Below are 19,999 nucleotides of genomic sequence, written 5' to 3'. Positions count from 1 at the left end.
GAACTCAGGTAGCTTGGAAGAAGTTATTTTTTAAGACAGATACCATAGGGACATGTGGGAAGGGGGTTGCTTAGGGAATCCACCATCACTATTTTATATATCAAAGTTCTGAGGAAAGTTTTATTTGAATAAGGGTTTTGCTGGTAAAAAGAGTGCAAGATTCTGAGAGGCCTGGCTTCAACAATTTATGATTACACAGAAGGGCTCGGTAATTGGAAATCACTGTTAAAATAACCTTAAAGACTGAAAACCAAAGATTCAAGAAAGATTTAAATTAATTTAGATTCAGACACATAATGTTAAATGAAAATTAAGTGAATGAACTATACGATCAGAGAAATAAATGATGTCTGGGGTTACAACTTTAGTTCTCCAGGCTGGTGACTTCTGAAGGGCAGATGGCTCTCATGTGCAGTGGGAGATGATTCTTGGCAAGATGAACTTACTGGGCATGTCTAAAGTGATAATTATTTGTCCAGCATTCCCTGAGTATTTGCTTTTATTAAACACAGGGTTAGCAAGGAGCAGTATACTGTCATTTCAGCACACCATCTATGATGTGACAAGGTCCTACAGGCACTAAGGAACTGTTTTTGAAGGTGCAGGGAAGGCAGGCTTTTCAAAATGCAAGCTGGGGCATTTAAATGCATAGTAGAAATTCTAGTCCATTTGTTCACTAACCTTATATCATGGATTGCACATCGTCTATCTCTCTTCTTTCCCCATATTTTTAGAGAGCTCACCAGTAAAATGATAAATTCTCCATTTTTCATTCCAATAGCCACCAAGTCCCCTTCAGGGCTGTAACACACAGTACGAGCAGCATGTCCCAGATTCACTTTGTTTAACATCTTCTGCAAAAAATTCATAGAGAACTTTGACTACATTAAATAGAGTACTTAGAAAGTAAATTCATTTCTCCTGAAAATTCTCACTTCTGAGATAAAGTGCTAGCAATTTAGGACTCAAGCTTTCTTAGAAATTGTAATAACATCTTTTAAATTACTGTTTGGACCTACTTTATCAGCAATATCCCAGAGTCTCACTGTTCCGTCTTCTGCAGCAGAAAGGAAAAAATCCCTTGAAGGATGTGTCGCTAGTCCCCATATGGGTCCATCCACATGCCCATTAACTAGAATATTACATGCTGCATTTTTCTCTCCAACTTCAATTATTTCAGCATTCCTTGTCCCAACTAATATCTTGCCCTGAAACACAAGTGGAAACAACAGATTTAATGCATACCTCTGTTGCTCTTTAACAGAAGAATGACTACTGACCAAGTTTCTGTGAACTTTTTGCTCTGAATTAATCTAGCAGCATGCAAACATTTTTTATGACTGGAAGCACATCTGCAGGAACACTGGGCTGGGTTGTATGTCGAAGTCCATGCTAAAGAACAGGCTGTCTCTCAGGTAACGCATTTGGCTTTGGCTTCTCCACTAGTCAAAACTTGATTATTTCAACCTGAAGATCTCTAAAGAAATGTAAGTGCATCGGGATATAAGAACAAAGTGTTGCATTTTAGTTAAAATGAAGGTAAATAAAAGCTTAACTGATAAATTTAACATTAAATGAGGACACTACCTGTGTGTCTGGTTTATAAATACAACACATGCATCAAAAAACAGCTGTGCTATAATCAAATCGAATCAACTGACAAGGAAATTCAATTATGTCCATAGTCAAGTTAGCAGATTCAAGGAAACCTGGAGGTCTAAATGCAGTGTTGAGACAGGAGAAGAGTTTCCGGTCTGAGGCACTGCCCAGGCACACTGCCCGTGAGCCAGCAGTGTGCGTGTGAGGAAGCCCGCAGGAACAAACCCAGCTAAGTACTTTTCATCAAGCTGCAAAGAGCAACAAGTGCTCGGTCTTCTGCTGCACCCACAATGGCTCGAGAAACATCTTACTTTGCCTCTGCACACAGAACGGACACAGTCAGTGACTTGTCCCGTCTCAAGCTTGAAGGCGCGGCATCGCCTCAGTTCCTGATCCCACAGTTTGACTGCTCCTCCTTCTTTTGACCTATACAAATAATAATCCGAACTAAATTAAGCATTTATCATGGGGTATTACAGATTGTTATACATAAATACTAAATGATAAAGTGATACTAAAAGGCCTGATAGTTACAATTTATAGTCTAAATTTCTATAGTAATTTTCAGATATTCTATATCTCAAACACTCAGTTTAAGTGCATTTTCTTGGATGAATACTCATTTTTAGGCCAGAAATACAATTTTATTTAGCCTTTACCCCTTCTCCCTGTCCCTATATTAACCCTCACTTTTAAAACTTCTTGACTAGGGAAGTGTGTTAAACAATTTTTAAAAATATTTTAAAAGGACAGGCTTATTAAAAGGGAAGGAGAAGACCTCCAGACAGTGGGCAGGAAGAGGCCACACGGTTACCTTTCGCATTAGAAGGGTAGGGGATTGTAAGGCTAGACGACAGGGTCACAGACGCTGTGCTAGCAAATGTATTTTAAAAGACCAAAAGAGAAGCATAATTCTTTCCTGCCGTTGTCAAAATAAACGGCTTAAACTTGTTAGTAGGCTACTGAAGAACAGGGGTGTGCAAGACGAGGCCAGTTTGATGAGTGTCAAACTTAATAGTGTTTTTTTCTTTTCTCTTGGAATACAGAATCATGTATTCATTAATTTCTTCTATATTTAACTGCTCATCTTAGGGAAAAACATGTCCATGTGCCATTATTCATTCTTTGTAGAAAAGGCAAAAGCTGCTGCGTTTATACTGAATATATGCCTGTTCTCTCCTGTGCTGAAATGTAATTTTTTTTAAAGATTTATTTATTTATTTATACAAGAACCGGGGTACAGGCCAGATGCACGGGAGGGTGAGAGGATTCGCCAGAGACAGAGCAGGGAACAGAACAGGCAGACTGAAGAAATACACTGCTGAGGGGAGCAGCGGGCGAGACAGGAGAGGTCTGCTTCGCCATGTGGGACCCTTGCCGGCTGGCTGGGATCGAACCTTCGCTGCAGAGGCTGCTGACAGCTTCACGGTGCAGTGCTCAACCACCTGCGCCACCAGGGGAGGCCCTGAAATGTAATTCTTGATCACCTATATATTTGAACTTGCATATGAATGTTTGTGGGAAGTCAGTTATAAATATCCAGTTACTGTTGGGAGACTTGAAAAATCAGAAAACGGTCTTTCCACAAAGGTCTTATATATCAAATAATTTTATCTAGCAAGTTTGCCACAAACAAATGCAAACAAGCAGAGTTGTTCTCTAGCATCTTCATCCTTTTCTAGTGCAACAGTGTGCATCAGACCCCTCTGTGCCCTACTGGAACAAAAGAAAGCCTCCTGGGTTCATGGGAGACTGTTATTTACATGGGCATTAAGAAAATCAATTCTTAACTCTCGAGACAGTTACTCATCAATACCTCAGAAAATTATCACCCTAGTTGGAGATTAGGTTTAATTACAATGCAAAAAAATTGGAAGTGATTTAAGACCAGAAATAAGATCAACAGAAAGAACACAGAAGGCAGTTGAAGAGAAACTTAGGAAGAGGAAAGTCAGGATAAACCATGTAGCCTAGAAAGAACCAGAATAACTCAGTGCAAACCTCAGGTAGAGCACAACACATAAATCAAGACTGAAAGTGGGTGGACTCACGGCCTTTCCTTGCCACCAGTCACAATAAGTCCGTCTCGCAGGGTGGTGTACATGGCAAACACTGGCCCGTTGTGAGCTCTGGCCACTATCCTACACAGTACGTGCCCTTTCCACACACACACATCTCCACTGATGGAACCTGTAAACGTCAAGTTATTCTGAAAAGGAGTGGGGAGGGGGAGATAAACTCATCAAAAGTTCAAATAGGGTTTGAACAGATGCAATTCTCTATGCGCGTGTGGCTCTGCCTCCCCTGTGATGCACAAGCACGGGTGCTGAGAAACCGTGGACTTGAGTCAGCAAAGCTGAACCTGCGGCTGAGCTCTGCCAGAGCTCTTTTCCAGTCTCTCGTTTACTGGTGGGACTAACCTTGGGAAAGACTGGAAACGTCTATGAGTAGCAAGCAGCTTTCTCATGTGTAAAACAAGGGATTCTGTCTCTAAAATCCCTTCCCAGTCCATAATAAAATATAATTCTAATTTGTATCATTCCCTCGGATTGCTTCACTCCAGCCACTCAAGAAACCACAGTCATTAGTAACAGTGAAAAAAGAATAGGAGTGAGAACTGAAAATAAAGAACTTCTTACTAGATTTGGGAAAGTATTTTGTCAAAGTCAGTGAAAATGTAGCACAGTTAGTTTTTGAGATTTCACTAAATAGTTATATATAATTTATATATAACTTTATATAATTAACACTTTCCATGATTTCTTAAAAATAGCAAAGGTTAATAAATTGCAGCAATCAATTTAAAATAAGATAAATTTGGTAAGGTACCAAAAGTTTAGCTCACTTTGAGAACTGTAATCTTGAGATAGTTCATTTATATGGAAATTGGAGAAAACAAATCCTGCATTATGTGCTAATTTTCATCCGACTTTTTAGCTTGACTTTTGGAGCAAATCATAACATCTTTTACAGAAAACAGTATGGAGAGAAGCAGCAGGAAAATAAGACTGAATTATATCAAAAGCAGATTGAGATTTTCTTTAATCTGGGAATACTAGTTTTGTTTGCAAGTTTAATTTTTCCTCAACAATTTACTGTTAACTTGAATTGCTCCGCGTTTCTGCATATTCTCTCTCTCATTTGGATAAACAATTATATTGCTTATATAGACGTATCATTCATTCAAGCCTTATCTGCAATTAGAATGTGAATGTTTGAGGTGCAGAAACTATTTTACTTCTCCCTTTCTTTTCATAGGCCTAGGATAGAGAATGTTTAAAAAGGCTGTGACTGAACACAACCTACCTCATTATGTAACGAAACATTCTCACTGATTGCACTGCTACCTCAAACATCAGTCAGTTATGACTAATATTTTAGTCTCCAACTTTATTTTTTTATGGGAATGGCCAACTGACAGCACAGAAAATATTATATGTGAAGAAAATTAATCTACCCATACTAAATGCAAGAAGCATTTGAATGTAAAGGTTTTTCTTCTTGAAAGGAATTACTCGTCTTATATGAAGAATCCTCAAAATGTTTATCTGAAGTGTGAAATGGCATGACCTATTTTCAATGGCCTTTTTCTCAAAAAACATAAGTGTACTTAAAGGTTCTAAAATTATAATTTCCTTTTAAGTATTACAGGCCCACAGAATCACTTCAGTAAGGAAATCTACTCAGGGTTTTGATGCACCAAGGTACTTCAAAACCCTGGTCAGGGCAGAGATGGCAAGAGAGACAGACTGAGACCCACAGGCACAACGAGAGGGAAGGAGCAATGTGTGGGGAAGGAGCGAGGAGCCGGAGCTCTCTCCCACGGAGGCCAGGAGCTGCGCGCTCCTCCCTTCCCTGAATGACAGAGATTGGCCAAGAGCTTCCAACTTTATGATAAGCACTTTGTCAACATGACGGGAAGCAAAAGAAATCTCAAACCTAGATACCACCTTAAACACTTGGAAGTGACATTTCTTGATTTATCTTTCTTGTATTCTGCCAGATTTTTAGGGTTATGTGGGACTACCAAGAAAACAAAAATTTTAGGAGGTTTAGGGTGACAATTACAAAATTAATGAAGGCTTTTGAGGATGGCAATGGCACAAGGATTCAAACGTTTCATTCTAATTCTTCTCCATCATTAACTTTCTTTCACACTGTGATTTCAGAAAGTATTGGATTTAGAAAGATGAAATCTATGCATGCCCAGGATTACAGTGCTACAAAACAACACTTGTGGATTATCTTTCTAAACAAAAAAATTCAAAGGTGTCCAATTTACATAATTCAAAGTCACATTCCACATGCATTTTAAGAGACATACTGCACCAAATGCAACAGCAAGCATGGTCTGCATCCTGGCATCTTCCAGTGTGCTCAGTAGTCCCTTTTTGCTAAGAAGAGCCCTTCCTGCCAGTGTCCAGAACTTGACATGTTTTACTCCCACAGAGACAAATTGGGAATCTGAATCTGGTCGGAATTCTGCCAGAAAAATGCGTTGGTTGTGCCCAGCCCTGCTGGCAATTTTGGCACCTGATAAAGATACAAAAAAAAATCATTTATGTTGGTATAAGAACTAAACTAATTTTTAGGGGAAGAGTTATTCAAAATACATAGTTCAAACAATAAGTGCTTATAAGAAGAGGGGTTGGGTCCCACGGCACTGCTATCTAGCAGTCATGTCATCCACAATTAGTGGAGTAGATCGGCTTTTTCACTTATTTTCAAAGTTATATGTATTTATGGAGCGTTTCATTATCACTTAAGGACTATTTTAGATTTAGAAACCATTTTTTTTTTCAATGTAGATCTATGATCTTTACTCTTTATAATAGGGATGCAGCTGAAAAGTTCTGTGCAAAGCATATTAATATTACACTACTGATGTTCCATTATCACTTAAAATATACTTAATTTCAATCTTAAGATTCTCTGTAACCAATTAAGTAATAGTTAGCAAAGATATAGTTTCTTAATGAAAGGAAATAGCAGTTTATCATTCATATATTATTAACTTTCATTAATTTATGTTTTGTGCATTTACAAGAGCAGTGGGTTTGGTACAGCATACCTATAATACATCACCTGGCTAAAGTATTGTGTAGGGATATACTGATCAATGGTTTCAATCACCAAAGTAAGGCAAATGAGAATACAGAATTCACATTACTCTATAATTCTTATTTTTAAAATCACAAAGAAAAAAGAATCCTACCTTCCTGCCACCTCCAAATAGTGATAGTATGTTCTGGATCTAGTCCCACAGACAGCAAAAGTTTGCCAGTGGCACTGAAGCTGACTGAACACACTCCCTTTGAATGGTAGCATCTCAGTACAGATAAAGTCTGTTTATTCATAGCATCCCATATATGGATAGAAGGGGCTGTAGCTAAATAAAGATGAAATACAAACACTGTAATACAACTATTACAACAGTTTCCATTTCTAAAGTTGACACATATTCACCTCAAGACATGGAAAAATGTGTACCAAAGACAGTTTTAATTAGGTACACAGTCTAAGCTCAAAACTAAGACTAAATTTATTTTTATTTTTTTTTTTTTTTTATAAATTTTATTGTTATATTCCCCATACAATTGCCGCCCCCCATTCTGACCCCAATCCCTCCCCTCCCGCCCCCGCCCCCCTAAAAGTGTCTCTGGTTCATAGTTTTTTGTTGATTTTGATTTTCACTTTCTTATAGTTTTTCATTTTCCTGGTCCATTATTTAAGTTTTCTAGATTCCTGCTATGAGTGAGACCATCCGGTATTTTTCTTTTTCTTTTTGGCTTATTTCGCTGAGCATGATCCCTTCCAGCGCCATCCATGTTGCAGCAAATTGCATGTGTTTATCTTTTTTGAATGCTGAGTAATATTCCATGGTATATATGTACCACATCTTCTTGATCCAGTCATCTATTTTTGGGCATTTGGGTTGTTTCCAAAGCTTAGCTATTGTAAACAGTGCTGCTATAAACATAGGGGTGCAGGTGTTCTTTGGAATTGATGTTTCTGTGTCCTTTGGGTAAATACCTAGGAGTGGAATTGCTGGGTCATATGGAAGCTCTATGTTTAGTAGGTCCAGAAATCTCCACACAGCTTTCCACAGAGGTTGGACCAGTTTGCACTCCCACCAACAGTGCAGAAGAGTTCCTTTTTCTCCACACCCTCACCAACATTTGTTGTTGCTAAAAACTAAGACTAAATTTAATAGGGACAACACCTGAGAGGAGAAATTAAGCATTGCACAATACTTCTTCAGCTATTTAAGTCTAAATTGCACTTTTGATAAAATAGCATTTAGAGAAGCAAATCACATAACCATAACTTTAACTATGCAAAAATAATGCATGTTATATATACATGTTAAATTTGTATATAATTATGTGGCAAAAATATACAAATATTATACAGTACTTTAATACAAGGGTAATTCAGTACTTATGGTATTTAAAGGAGAAATGAAAAATAGACACAAACTAAGAAAGGCAATAGATAAGAAATCACCTGAGTAGATCTTAAGATAAATTTTTTGCCACATAGAAAGATAACCTGGTAAAAAGCTAAGTTAATACCACTTTATTTTTTTAAGAATTAATGATTTTTAAAAAAGATTTATTTTATTTATTTATGCATACAAGAGCTGGGGGTATAGGCCAGAGGTGTGAGGGGGGCAGGGTGGGAGGATTCACCAGAAAGTGGGGAGCTGAAAAGGCAGATTGACTGAAATACACTGCTGAGGGGAGCAGAGGGTAAGACAGGAGAGGTCTGCTTTGCCATGTGGGTCAGCTCCCTGGCCAGGGATCAAACTTGTGCTACAGTGGCTGCCAATAGCTTGATAGTGCTATGTCTTTAACCCCTCAGTTTTCTGTATTTTTTCCTAATAGTTAAGTCAAATAAAGAGCTAACTCAGTCTCAAAACAAATGTACTTTTAATAAAATTACCAAAACACTGAGGTGCATTCACTTCAAATTATCAGATTAATCTGTTATAAATACTGCAAAAACACAGAAACATTAAAGATAAGCTGCCATAAAATCATATGAGGCAGAAAGAAATTCTAGTCTTTCAACATTCTGATGGAGTTAGACTATATTACTGACCAGCAACAATTTGTAGTATACAGTCAGAAACTGAGCCTGCTAGTCCTTCAAAGCAGTTAACATTTATTAAGCTAGATGCTTAAATTGGAATATTAAGCAAAAACTGTTCAAAGACTTGTGTACTTGCAAAAAATCAAAACTACATGGAAATAGACATAATAGTTTATCATATAATAAAATAGGACAAATTTATGTGAAAAACTGATCAAAATAACTTACATACTGAAACAAAATTAGAATGTTTCTCAGTCAGTAAAAATCAAAGGTTATGAGACACTGGTAAGCTTAATCTCAATAAAAGAATGGTAGGTTTAAATTTAAAATGTAAATATATAATATATCAGATCACCATAATTTTTTTGCTAGTGATAAATATCATATAGATCTTACAGAAACATTTTTATGTGTTTACAAGGATGCACCTCTGTCAAAATATGAGGTAGATAATGAATTTTCAAAAAATACCACTCAATTATTTTGTCTCCAAATTTAATATGCTATAAATTACAAAGATTTTATCTAAAATTTTATCAGCAAGGCCTCCCCTGGTGGCGCAGCGGTTGAATGCAGCCTCTGCAGCGCCGGTTCAATCCCCAGCCACTGGCGAGGGTCCCACACGGCGCGACAGACCTCTCCTGCCGTGCCTGCCGCTCCCCTCAGCAGTGTATTTCATTAGTCTGCCTGTTCTGTTCCCCACTCTGGCTCTGGTGAATTCTCTCGCCCTCTCACGCTTCTGACTGTACACAGTGCTTGTATAAATAAATAAGTAAATCTTTAAAAAAATAAGATAGGGCCTCCCCAGTGGCACAGCGGTTGAGCGCTGGGTTACGAAGCTGCCCGCGGCCTCTGCGGCACCGATTCAATCCCCGGCTGCTCCCCGGCCCCAGAGGAGGGTCCCACATGGCGCGCAGACCTCTCCTGCCGCCCGCTGCTCCCCTCAGCAGTGTACTTCGGTCCTTCTGCCTGCTCTGCTCCCCGCTCTGGCTCTGGTGGATTCTCTCACCCTCCTCCACTTCTGACTATACCCAGTGCATGTATAAACAAAACAAACAAACAAATAAATAAATAAATAAAACATGCCTCTATTAAAAAAAAAAAAACTTTTTAAAAAAAATTAGATAAAATTTTATCAGCAAATAATCTTAAGTAAACTGAATTACTGAGTTTTTTGAACTTTTATAAAAAATAAGATGGAAAGAAGCTCATTCCAGGAACTTGTTTTAAAGCATATGGATACGATCTTACACCAGTGAGAATGGCACATATTAAAAAAACTAGCAACCACAAATGTTGGCGAGATGTGGAGAAAAAGGAACTCTCCTGCACTGTTGGTGGGAGTGCAAACTGGTCCAACCACTATGGAGAGCTGTGTGGAGATTTCTTGACCTACTAAACATAGAGCTTCCATATGATCCAGCAATTCCACTCCTAGGTATTTACCCAAAGGACACAGAAGCATCAATTCCAAAGAGCACCTGCACCCCTATGTTTATAGCAGCACTATTTACAATAGCTAAGCATTGGAAACAACCAAAATGCCCAAAAATAGATGACTGGATCAAGAAGATGTGGTACATATACACCATGGAATATTACTCAGCATTCAAAAAAGATAAACACATGCAATTTGCAGTAACATGGATGGTGCTGGAAGGGATCATGCTCAGCGAAATAAGCCAGAAAGAAAAAGAAAAATACCGGATGGTCTCACTCATAGCAGGAATCTAGAAAAATAAGGGACCAGGAAAAAGAATAACTATAAGAAAGAAAATATCAAAATCAACAAACAACTATGAACCAGAGACACTCTATGGGGGGTGCGGGGCGGGGAAAGGAGGCCTTGGGGTCAAAATAAGGGGGTTAGAATTGTATGGGGAATATAAAAATAAAATTTAAATTAAAAAAAATAAAGCATATGGATACGACTAGGTTAAGGAATTGTTACTCATTTCAACTGTTCTAACTTCCTCTAAAACAGTATTTAAAATTAGTGGACATTCTCAAGGCTTCATTAACTACAGAAAGGTTAAATTATGTTCATGGAAATATTTGATTCCAGCCTGTAATTGAACATGGTGGCTCAGGCTGCAGGAAGCCTCACCCCTCCCAGCCTGCAGGCTGCTACCCTGCGTCCTGCTGTGCTCAGGCGCCCAGCTGGAAAATGAGCGGGCAGAGCCACAGGGAGCGCTGTTCTCAGGACCCAGGTTCCACTCTGTTCCTTCTATCACGTCACACTGGCTCTGGAATATCCATCCCACTAACTTTTCATGACCTTTTTTCCCCCCTAATGAGGCAATAGTAGTTTACAATACTGTATTGGTTTCTGGTGTACAGTTTCTCACCTTAGCAACCGACTCTATCCCTCCAAGCCCAGCACCAAACGCCCAGACACTGTACACCACCAGTGCCCTCCACCTCCTCCTGCCCTGCCATAACTGTTGGAGTGACCTTCATACTGTCGTCAGCGTCTGAGAGAGTCTGTCATAACCATTCTTGATGTTCTGTCTCCAGCACGGAGATACCAGAAGTTCTTTAAGCTGCTAACTGGGTATCATAGGGATCAGTTTTAAAGGATAATCTCTCCCCACGCCTAGCTCACCTTTGATGCTATATAATAAAAACCATGTTTTAAAACAAATTTAATAGGGGCCAGTCAGCGTGCCAACTGTATTTCACCCTTTAGTTTCTGTAGTAGACAACTCTGCTGCGTACCCAGCATCCACCCCTCCTCCCTTCTTAAAGCCTTAGTTTTATTCAGGAATTCCCTTCTCTTGTGTAGGGCAAGCGGTTCAGGAGAAAGACACTGTACATGCAACCAATTAGATAAGCTTGTGGTGGTAACTCCCACATTCCTTCACACCCCCCAAACCCTTCCTTCACCCCTGAAATTAGCAATGCATTCTGAAATCCAGACTTAGTACATGGTATTCCCCTGGTGTTTTCTGAGAAGAGTTTGGATTATGTCTTAAAATGACTCATCAGGCTAAAAGGAGGGGCTCAGGTCATAGTTCTGAAGAGAGTATTTTCACCCTCTTTCCCACTGGACAAGGCAAGCACAGAACTACTGCAGTCCCTTTATAACCACACAAGCAACCAGCCTTATGGGTGAAGCCAACACGTGGACAACAGAGCAGAAGAGACAGAAGTCTCCTGCTGACACTGTGGAGCTCCTGCATCAGCACTCAGGAGATCAGCTTCACTCTTCACTCTTGCTTTCTGCAGTAGAAGGCACATCGAAGGCCACTGAAGTCATTTAATGAACAGCCATCTATCATGACAAGTAACCAAGACAGAAAGTTGTCCTGTGAATAGCCTTAAGGATCTAAAGTGTCAAAATTCTTAGCTCCCAATATATAGTCTTCAAGTGGGCTGGAAAAACTTTGTCAGAGACAAAAAGATGTTCTATTAGTCTACTCAAAACACATCTAATATATTCAAATACTAATTATACCATATCTTTTCCAATATATATATTTACTCTCCCACATTCCAAAGTGACAATCTCAAAACTTCATCCTCTAACCACTTTCCTACCTCCACTCTCAGCTAATGAAACAGAAAATACAAGCCATCAGACTATTTTCTTACCCCCAAACCCACCTTTCTGCATTTGAACGTACACTCCCTCACACTACCCATGCTAAATTATGTCTATGGATAATTTCTCTCTGCCAGAATATTTTCCCCAGAGTAACCCCAATTTTCACATAGTCAGCTACTCAGACAAGAAATTATCAGCCTAGATTCCTCACTTTCTATCATGCTCCCACAGCCAACTCATCAAAAAGGACACTGGCTTTACCTCCAAAATATATCCCCTATTTGTCTAGTCTCCATTTTCAGTCCAGTCATCCTAGCTTGAAGTCTTTGCTTAGACTGCTATGACAGCTTTCTGATTTTCAGATTACTTCTCTCCCCTCTATAGTCTAAACAGGGCCAGGAGTGATTTTCTCAAAGTAGAAATCAGATCATATCACCCCCTGGCTTAAAACTCCCCAGTGATGGACTCTGTTCTTGGCCTGAATCCAGACTCCTCTCGTGACCTGCGAAGGCCTCATATCACCGACACCCTCTCAGTCCATCTCAACAGCCACATGAATTGGCATATTAACAGCATTTGTCAACCTATCAAGAGCCAAAGGAAACCATTCAAAATTATTCTGTTGTGGGGTTTTTTTTTTTTTTTTTTTTTTTGCTTATTGATGTTCCCAAAGTCAATGATTCTAGCAACAGTTTTTGCCAAAAAGCTGACAGTCTTAACCAAGTTTATTTTCTTTGAACATGTTTGTTGCAATAAAAAAAGACGTATTAATTCACCACCAATAAACAGTTTTTCCTGATGAGCCAATGAGAAACTTACTTCAGTAGTAGCCTCATTTTTGTGAATTCTGTTGTGACGAGATAGTCTGTTTTAAATTTTTTGGTTGCTGCATTCCTGTCAGTTAGGAGTACTATGATAGTTTATTTGGGGTATATTGTATTCTTTAGCACAGTGGTAGTGTCACTGAATAATAAATACAATGTTTTATCATCTTTTAATTCAATAACAATATGGTCCATATTTTACTGTGCCTTAAAAGTGTGATACTCAACGTATACTTTCCACTCCCCCCCACCGTGTTTTGCCGTGTGGGGTATATTATGGTTGAGGAGTGGCATTGCAGCACAGAGATGTAGACAGTGCTACAAATCGATCAACTTAGGACTGTATCTTGCGATGACTCAACTCTGCCACTGAAGCACAAAAGCCACCAGAGACAGTTTGTAACTGAATGGGCATGGCTGGGTCAATAAAACGTTATCTTAGGGATAAAATGTGAATTTCATATACTTTTCAACTGAAAAGTTTATTCTTTAGATTTTATCCCATTGATTTCCTTCCAGTTATTAACATCAGAAAGAAACAATACTTATAGCTCATGGGCTATAAACAAAACCAGTTGTTGGCAAGATGTGGTCCCTAAGAGCTGTAGTTTGCCAACCCCTGACCCCCAGTACAACCAAGAGTGCCAAGACTTCGCCTGTTGTGTTGAATAAATTTATAGTTCAATAGTCAAGTCACAAAATCATACTTTATTTTTTTTTTGACTAAATATTTGGTTTTTATATAAATAAAGGTCATAACCACACTGTTGACATTTAATACTGTTATAATACAACAGTTAAACTTGTGAGTCTACAACAGAAGTCCTCTGTAGTTAAATAGGAAACAAAGTTGAAAAAGACCATGTTAAAACAAAACTACTGGGACTAACAGGTCGGGATTGTAAGTAGCAACAAACATATTCACTCAGCTCCTGAGTATTTCAAGTTTTACAGTACACATTAAAAATGATTTCTTCCATCAACACTATAAATTCAAACTGTCAGATGTTTATGCATTTTGCAAGTTACACTGAACAAAATCATACTTTAGAGGAGGGGAAGCAAATAGATAAAAATCACTGGGAAATGTTTTCTTATCAAATCACTGTTTTATGTAAGCTGAATATTGGGCTGAAAAGTCTAGTTATTAAGTAACTAAAAACAACGGATAAGTAAAAATCAAAATCAACAAGCAACTATAGTTGTAGTCTCTATACACTACAGTGGGGAGCGGGAGGAGGAGAAGAGGGATTAGGGTCAGAAAAGGTGGGCTGGGAATTGTATGGGGAATATAACCAAAATGAAAATGCATACATTGTGCAAAAATGAAAAATTATGTAAGAATTATATAAAATAATTCATAAAAAAAGGAAAAAAAAAACAAAAACAAAACCAGTGGATATACTTTCATGAAATAGCTTTTTTTTTAAAGACTTATTTTTATACAAGAACTGGGGATGGGGTACAGGCAGAGGTGTGGGGGTGAGAGGATTCACCAGAGACAGTGGGGAACAGACCAAAGCACACTGCTGAGGGGAGCAGCAGGATAGACAGGAGAGGTCTGCCCTGCCATGTGAGTATCTCCCTGGCTGGCTGGGAATTGAACCAGCACTGCAGAGGCTGCAGACAGCTTCACAGCGCTGCGCTCAACCCGCTGCGCCACAGGGGAGGCTCTGAAATAGCTTCTTAAATTCACAAAGCCATGGTCAAAATCAATAATAAAAAGTTATTTTGAAATTTTTAAATGATATTTTGATGTGATATGTGGAATAATTGGGATGGTATATAAAAATAAGTTCAATAAAAAGATTTCACTTTTTAGACAGTAACATTTATTGATTCAGATTTAAGATTAAGCTTTAATCCTACCTGCACTCTTCTCAGTTATGATAGTGGCAAGTTAATATCAACCATGAAGAACTCTTGAGACAAATAAGTAGATTACAGAAGTAAGGTGTTTACTACAGTGTTGGGCACATTAAAAACCTCAGAATGTATTAGTCTTTTCATAAAAAGAAAGTATTATTGCATATTTGGCTCAGTATCATGACATTAAAATGATATATTCTTCATTAAAAAAACAGATTCAAAAGTATCTTATTACTGTTTAAAAATTTGAGCTATCATTACTAAACAATATAACTAAAACAGAAGAGGATTGATTTTCCTTACCTGACATGTCTGCAGAATCACCTGTATTAGAAAACCAGCAGAAAACAATTATCTTATAAATAACATAAATATTAAAAGTAAAATTTATAAAAACTGAATTACCATAAGTAATAATTTTAAAATAATTGAAATAAAAATGTCATATACAAAATTTATCTTATGTTAAACTGAGTAAAATGTTCAAGTACTCATTTCAATTTTACACATGTGATACACATGTACATAATACATGCACATAACATTCTGTGAATATGCCTATTCTTTAGTCTCTGGATCCAAACTTTATTTCTCTGTACTTAATGAGGTACATAAATTTCAGGTACCATTTTTGAAATAGACATGATTAACTCTGATATAACACTTATTTTGTTTTACCAAATTTTTATAGGACCCTTTGGATTTTTAATGTATCTATCCTTATGGGGAAGAATTAGAGCTATACAGTCTAAGAGAAATGATAGCAAAAATTACCACATAGTTCTTGACGAGTACACACCTATGATGACCTGGAAGGTGTGGTTCAAATTCAGAACAAATTTTGAGTTTGCAGCAGTTCAATACAACCGGGGCTATCCCCTTTCCCTCCTATTCCCAGCTCCACGCATGCCACAATGAGCCATGGAGCTGTGTGTAGTTATCCTTACCTTAACACCAAAACCCCATCACCACCACCCAACGCACCGCTGCCCACGGGCCATCCCTCAAGAATGTTCACATGGATTGCACAATTTACCAGTGCCAGAATGGAATTATAGAAGAGGCTCAAGAAGGTCCCAGTTAGATTTAGGACCATCTGATAGAGAATTCTGGGGTTTTGAATACCTAGAGTATGGGTACATCATTAAGCATTAGTGATAATGGGGTTCAAATGAAGACCTTTAATCAGAGAAGAGTCAAGCAACGAATGATACACTGTATAATTTGGCTCTGAGATTCCAAGATTCTAGCCAAAAAAAAAAAAAAAAAAAAATTGAATAAATTACTTTAATTCCTCTAGGATTTGGATTTGTATGATTTTCAACAAAGAGAATCCATAAACATTTTAGTCAGTGTTTTATGCTTTTGTGTTTTTTAAACGAGCTTGCAGGCAAATTAACTACTGATTCAATTCTCTTTGGATTCAGAAGATCTGCTCTTCTCTAAAGTCTATGTAATATTTAATTAGATAGTCACCGGAGAAGAATTTTTGTTATGTCTTCTGTGGAAGAGAGCATGTATGGCATAACACACGCTATACACACTATCTAAAACTCACCTCCCTGCAGCCTAGAATTTGATCTGGAGGGAAAGAGGAGGGGAGATAACCATTCCACATTCCCTACACTGTTACCTTTCAAAAGACAAGGAAAGAAGTGGAAAAGAGTGACACATTTCCTCAAAGATTAATTTGTGACCATGACTTTTCTTAACCAAGGGAGAAAATTGTATCATTAATATGTTAAAGTTTCCAGACAGGAAGAGTAAGGTAAAACAAAGGAGAAGCAAAGTTGGAAAATGAAAGAATTATATATTCTAGAATCTATTCACAAAATGTAAATTCCATGAACACAAAAATTTTGTCTTTTTTATAAGCTGTCACTATCCCCAGCACCTAGAATAATACTTGCATATGGTAGGTTTGCAAAAAAGTTGCTGAATAATTTATTTAATAGCAATTAAGTGAGAATAACTGCATGTTAAGCTATTCTGAGTTACTTTCATGACCAAAAATGGTAAGAAAATCTCACATTGCTCATGCAGAGTGAAAAGATTTTAACTTTAAAAAATTAGCACAAATGGGCTAGCCCTACATATCTATATGCAAAGATCAGAATATTTTGCGTAAGGTAAGTGGAAGCACTGGTCTATTTTAAGAGTGGAAAGCTTTACAGAAAGAAATGTACAAGGGAATATAATATAACTGTAGGACTAAAAACCAGTGAATAAGTTTCCAACTGACTGACCAATTTAGTCTGTATGAAAAATGAAGCTATTACAAGAATAAACTAGTCAAGAAAAAAAAAAAGACAGTTGGCTTAGCAATTGAGGTCCACCGAGATCTAACAAACTCAATGATTTTAATCATTTTTATAACCTGGATCAGAGTTGTGAAGATTCTACTGATGAAATCTATCATGCAACACTGATAGGCTGATATGTCTTAAAGAGACCTGCTAGCCTCATTTTGCTTGTAGAGTTAAGGACTTTAAATTAAAAGCAAGACAGACACTTTTAAACAGTTGGTAAATTTGACCTACTCCAAAGAAAAGGGCAAAAGGAATTTACCAACAAAAATCAGACTTGACTTCTTTCTAGCTTAACCCCTTGGGAACAGGTGTTCTGCCCCTCTCAGTTTGCTCACTTTTTGGCTTCCCTCATTTACACCCCCCACATTCATCCTTTCTGCTTTATACGTTATTAAACTAAACTAAATCTTTTGCCGATCAGGAATTTCCGTAAAAGGACTAACTCCAGTTATTTCAACTACCATAAGTAAATTTATTCTTAGTTCTAACTTTTCTGAACTAACTCAGATAACCAAAGTGAGAGAAAGGTACCTAGAAGCAAATGAGGCAGAACTGGGTATATGTGTTATATACACAAGTATTTTGAACAATAAACAAATATATTTTAATTCCCCCCGGCTATTTAATTAATTTGAACAAGACAATGACTTCAAATTGTTTCTTTTTAAAATATGGAAACATACCTACTTGGCCAGTTGCCACAATGTTGATAAATTTGGGGTGCTGATTTACAGTGAGGCACAGAATATCATCATTATGTTCCTGATAAAAACTCTGAGTCCCTATAAAAAAATAATTTGGGAATTAAATTTGAAAGTCAAGGGTGTAAGTCAAACACACTTATCCAGAGCAATAAAACAGCACTATTTAACATACTTGCTTATTCAATACATATTTTTGAACACTTAATATGTGTCATCATTGTAAGGATGGAAAAATAACTCAGCAGTTGTTAAAGGAATAGAGCTCTGAAAAGCATAATAAGCCATGCAACAGAAGGTGGAAAACATCAAGCGCCACAAGTGTTAAAGACTGAAATGTTATGGGAACTTGTAGCTTACGGCACTGCTGAGCAGACCCCATAGGCTGTGTAAATGGGAAGGTAGGTGGGGAAGGGCATTTCAGGTAGAGGAACACTTAGAGCAAAGGTACAAAGGCAGGAAACTATTGGGTATGCATACAAATGGCTTATTTGGCCTAAGTCATGAAGAAGAAAAGTAATATAGCTGGAAAGGCAAACTGAATGCCAGATTACTAAATCATTGATTTATTTTGTAGTCAGTGGGGCAGTACTGAAGATTGCTACCTGAAGAAGAAAAGTGATCATCTAGCAGCAGTGACAGTCAAAAGCCCTTCACAGAGTGTGATCATGCAGGAAGTAATGCAGATGGTTGGTACAAGTAAAACAGAGAAAGTGGAAGTGAGTTCAGAACAGCGGGCTGGGTCCCAATTATAGAGGGCCATCCCAAAAGCAAAGACCAACAAAATAAAACTATCTAATATTTAACAAATTTAATATTGCTTAATTTAAAACCTCTTCTTAAAGTGAAATGTTTCATATTTTCCAGGGAATTTGGTTAAAGGAACAGGTACTTATATGTGCTATTGGCTAAGTTTGTAGATCAACTAGCAGAACTAGACTTCCTCCACTGTGAACATAACAAAGTAGCCTAAGGCGAGAGACCAACTGAACAGAACTGGAGCAGATGCCTAGTCCTCCCTCAGTCCTCTCTGTACATCCCATCATTAGTAAGGTGATTAATTACAAATCAGGAAATTAGAAATAAAGAAAATTACAAGCATAAACATGAAAGTATATTTACACATTCATCTTCTAGCTGTGCTTTCTTACTCTGCTCTCTTTGAAGGATATTGGATGTTTCAATTAAAGAGGACTTTCTAAGTGGTATTTTTACCATGTAGAAATTATTAAATGGAATTTTATTATTATTAAATGGAAATTCATCACTAATTTATGTGTGATCTTGGTAAATTCTTTCTTGAGGAAACCAAAACAGAAAGGCCACAGTGATGATTAATACTGACCAAGGGTTGGGGATTATACCTCACATAATTCACTCTTTACCTATTCAGAGTAAAGATATTAAAGGAAAGAGAAATGTCTGGACTAGAAAAATCTGATTTTATTTTTCAACTTCCAGGTTCTAGAAAGTCTGCAATTACATAGAGCAAAGAATACAAATTAGATTAATTACTGAAATTAAATACTGAATGTCACTAGGATTATACAAAAAATGCTTTGTTTGGGTACCCAAGCAAAAAAGATTATTCAGTCCATTTATGGGTCATCAGATGATGGTGAGGGATCGTAACTTGCTTTTAACAATACAATCAGAGTTAAATAAGCATCAAGAAATATTTTCTCATCTTTTTGAACTAAACAGCCACAGGTAAGCAGCTTCTTTAGTTATCTTCCTAACACTTCAGAAAGAACAATACTCACCCTCCTCCCTCTTCCCACGTTGCCCCCCCCCACATATTCCTTCAGCCACTATCACAAAAAAAAAGTAGGTAAGCCATCCATTTTTATGTTAAGGTTATGAAGGAATAAAGTCACAAATGGTTTCACTATAAAACATGGTTTCAACATACAGCACTTTTACTTCTAATAGAGACCTATTAGCACTTTGCATTTTGAAATCCTTTTCTGCTATGTTATACTCTCAATACTGTAAATTGGGTTACTTGAAATGTTGGTAGAAAGTTCTAAAGTATGAATATTTATATTCCGG

General features: G+C 37.5%; 1 protein-coding gene across 5 annotated transcripts in view; it reads right to left on the bottom strand.

Annotated features, from left to right (window-relative positions):
• The window catches only part of EML5 (EMAP like 5), a 126,885-nt gene that overhangs the window by 6,760 nt on the left and 100,126 nt on the right, over nt 1-19,999 (bottom strand). For 3 of the 5 annotated variants that reach the window (XM_054691758.1, XM_037503740.2, XM_037503741.2), the window contains 8 exons: nt 17,930-18,028; nt 15,241-15,261; nt 6,815-6,988; nt 5,924-6,132; nt 3,651-3,808; nt 1,911-2,025; nt 1,020-1,208; nt 682-854 (listed from right to left, as the gene is read on the bottom strand). In XM_054691758.1, the coding sequence (XP_054547733.1) occupies nt 682-854; nt 1,020-1,208; nt 1,911-2,025; nt 3,651-3,808; nt 5,924-6,132; nt 6,815-6,988; nt 15,241-15,261; nt 17,930-18,028 (1,138 nt within the window). Of the gene's footprint in view, nt 1-681; nt 855-1,019; nt 1,209-1,910; nt 2,026-3,650; nt 3,809-5,923; nt 6,133-6,814; nt 6,989-15,240; nt 15,262-17,929; nt 18,029-19,999 lie in introns of those variants that run through there. The other 2 variants (XM_054691764.1, XM_054691766.1) reach the window with 2 other exon arrangements.

Source organism: Talpa occidentalis, unplaced genomic scaffold (genome assembly GCF_014898055.3).
Source record: "Talpa occidentalis isolate TD23 unplaced genomic scaffold, MPIMG_talOcc4v2.1 talOcc4.11, whole genome shotgun sequence".
Taxonomy (NCBI): Eukaryota; Metazoa; Chordata; class Mammalia; order Eulipotyphla; family Talpidae; genus Talpa; species Talpa occidentalis.
The sequence above is the reverse complement of the archived record's forward strand: the minus strand, read 5'-3'. Positions and strand labels throughout refer to the sequence as shown.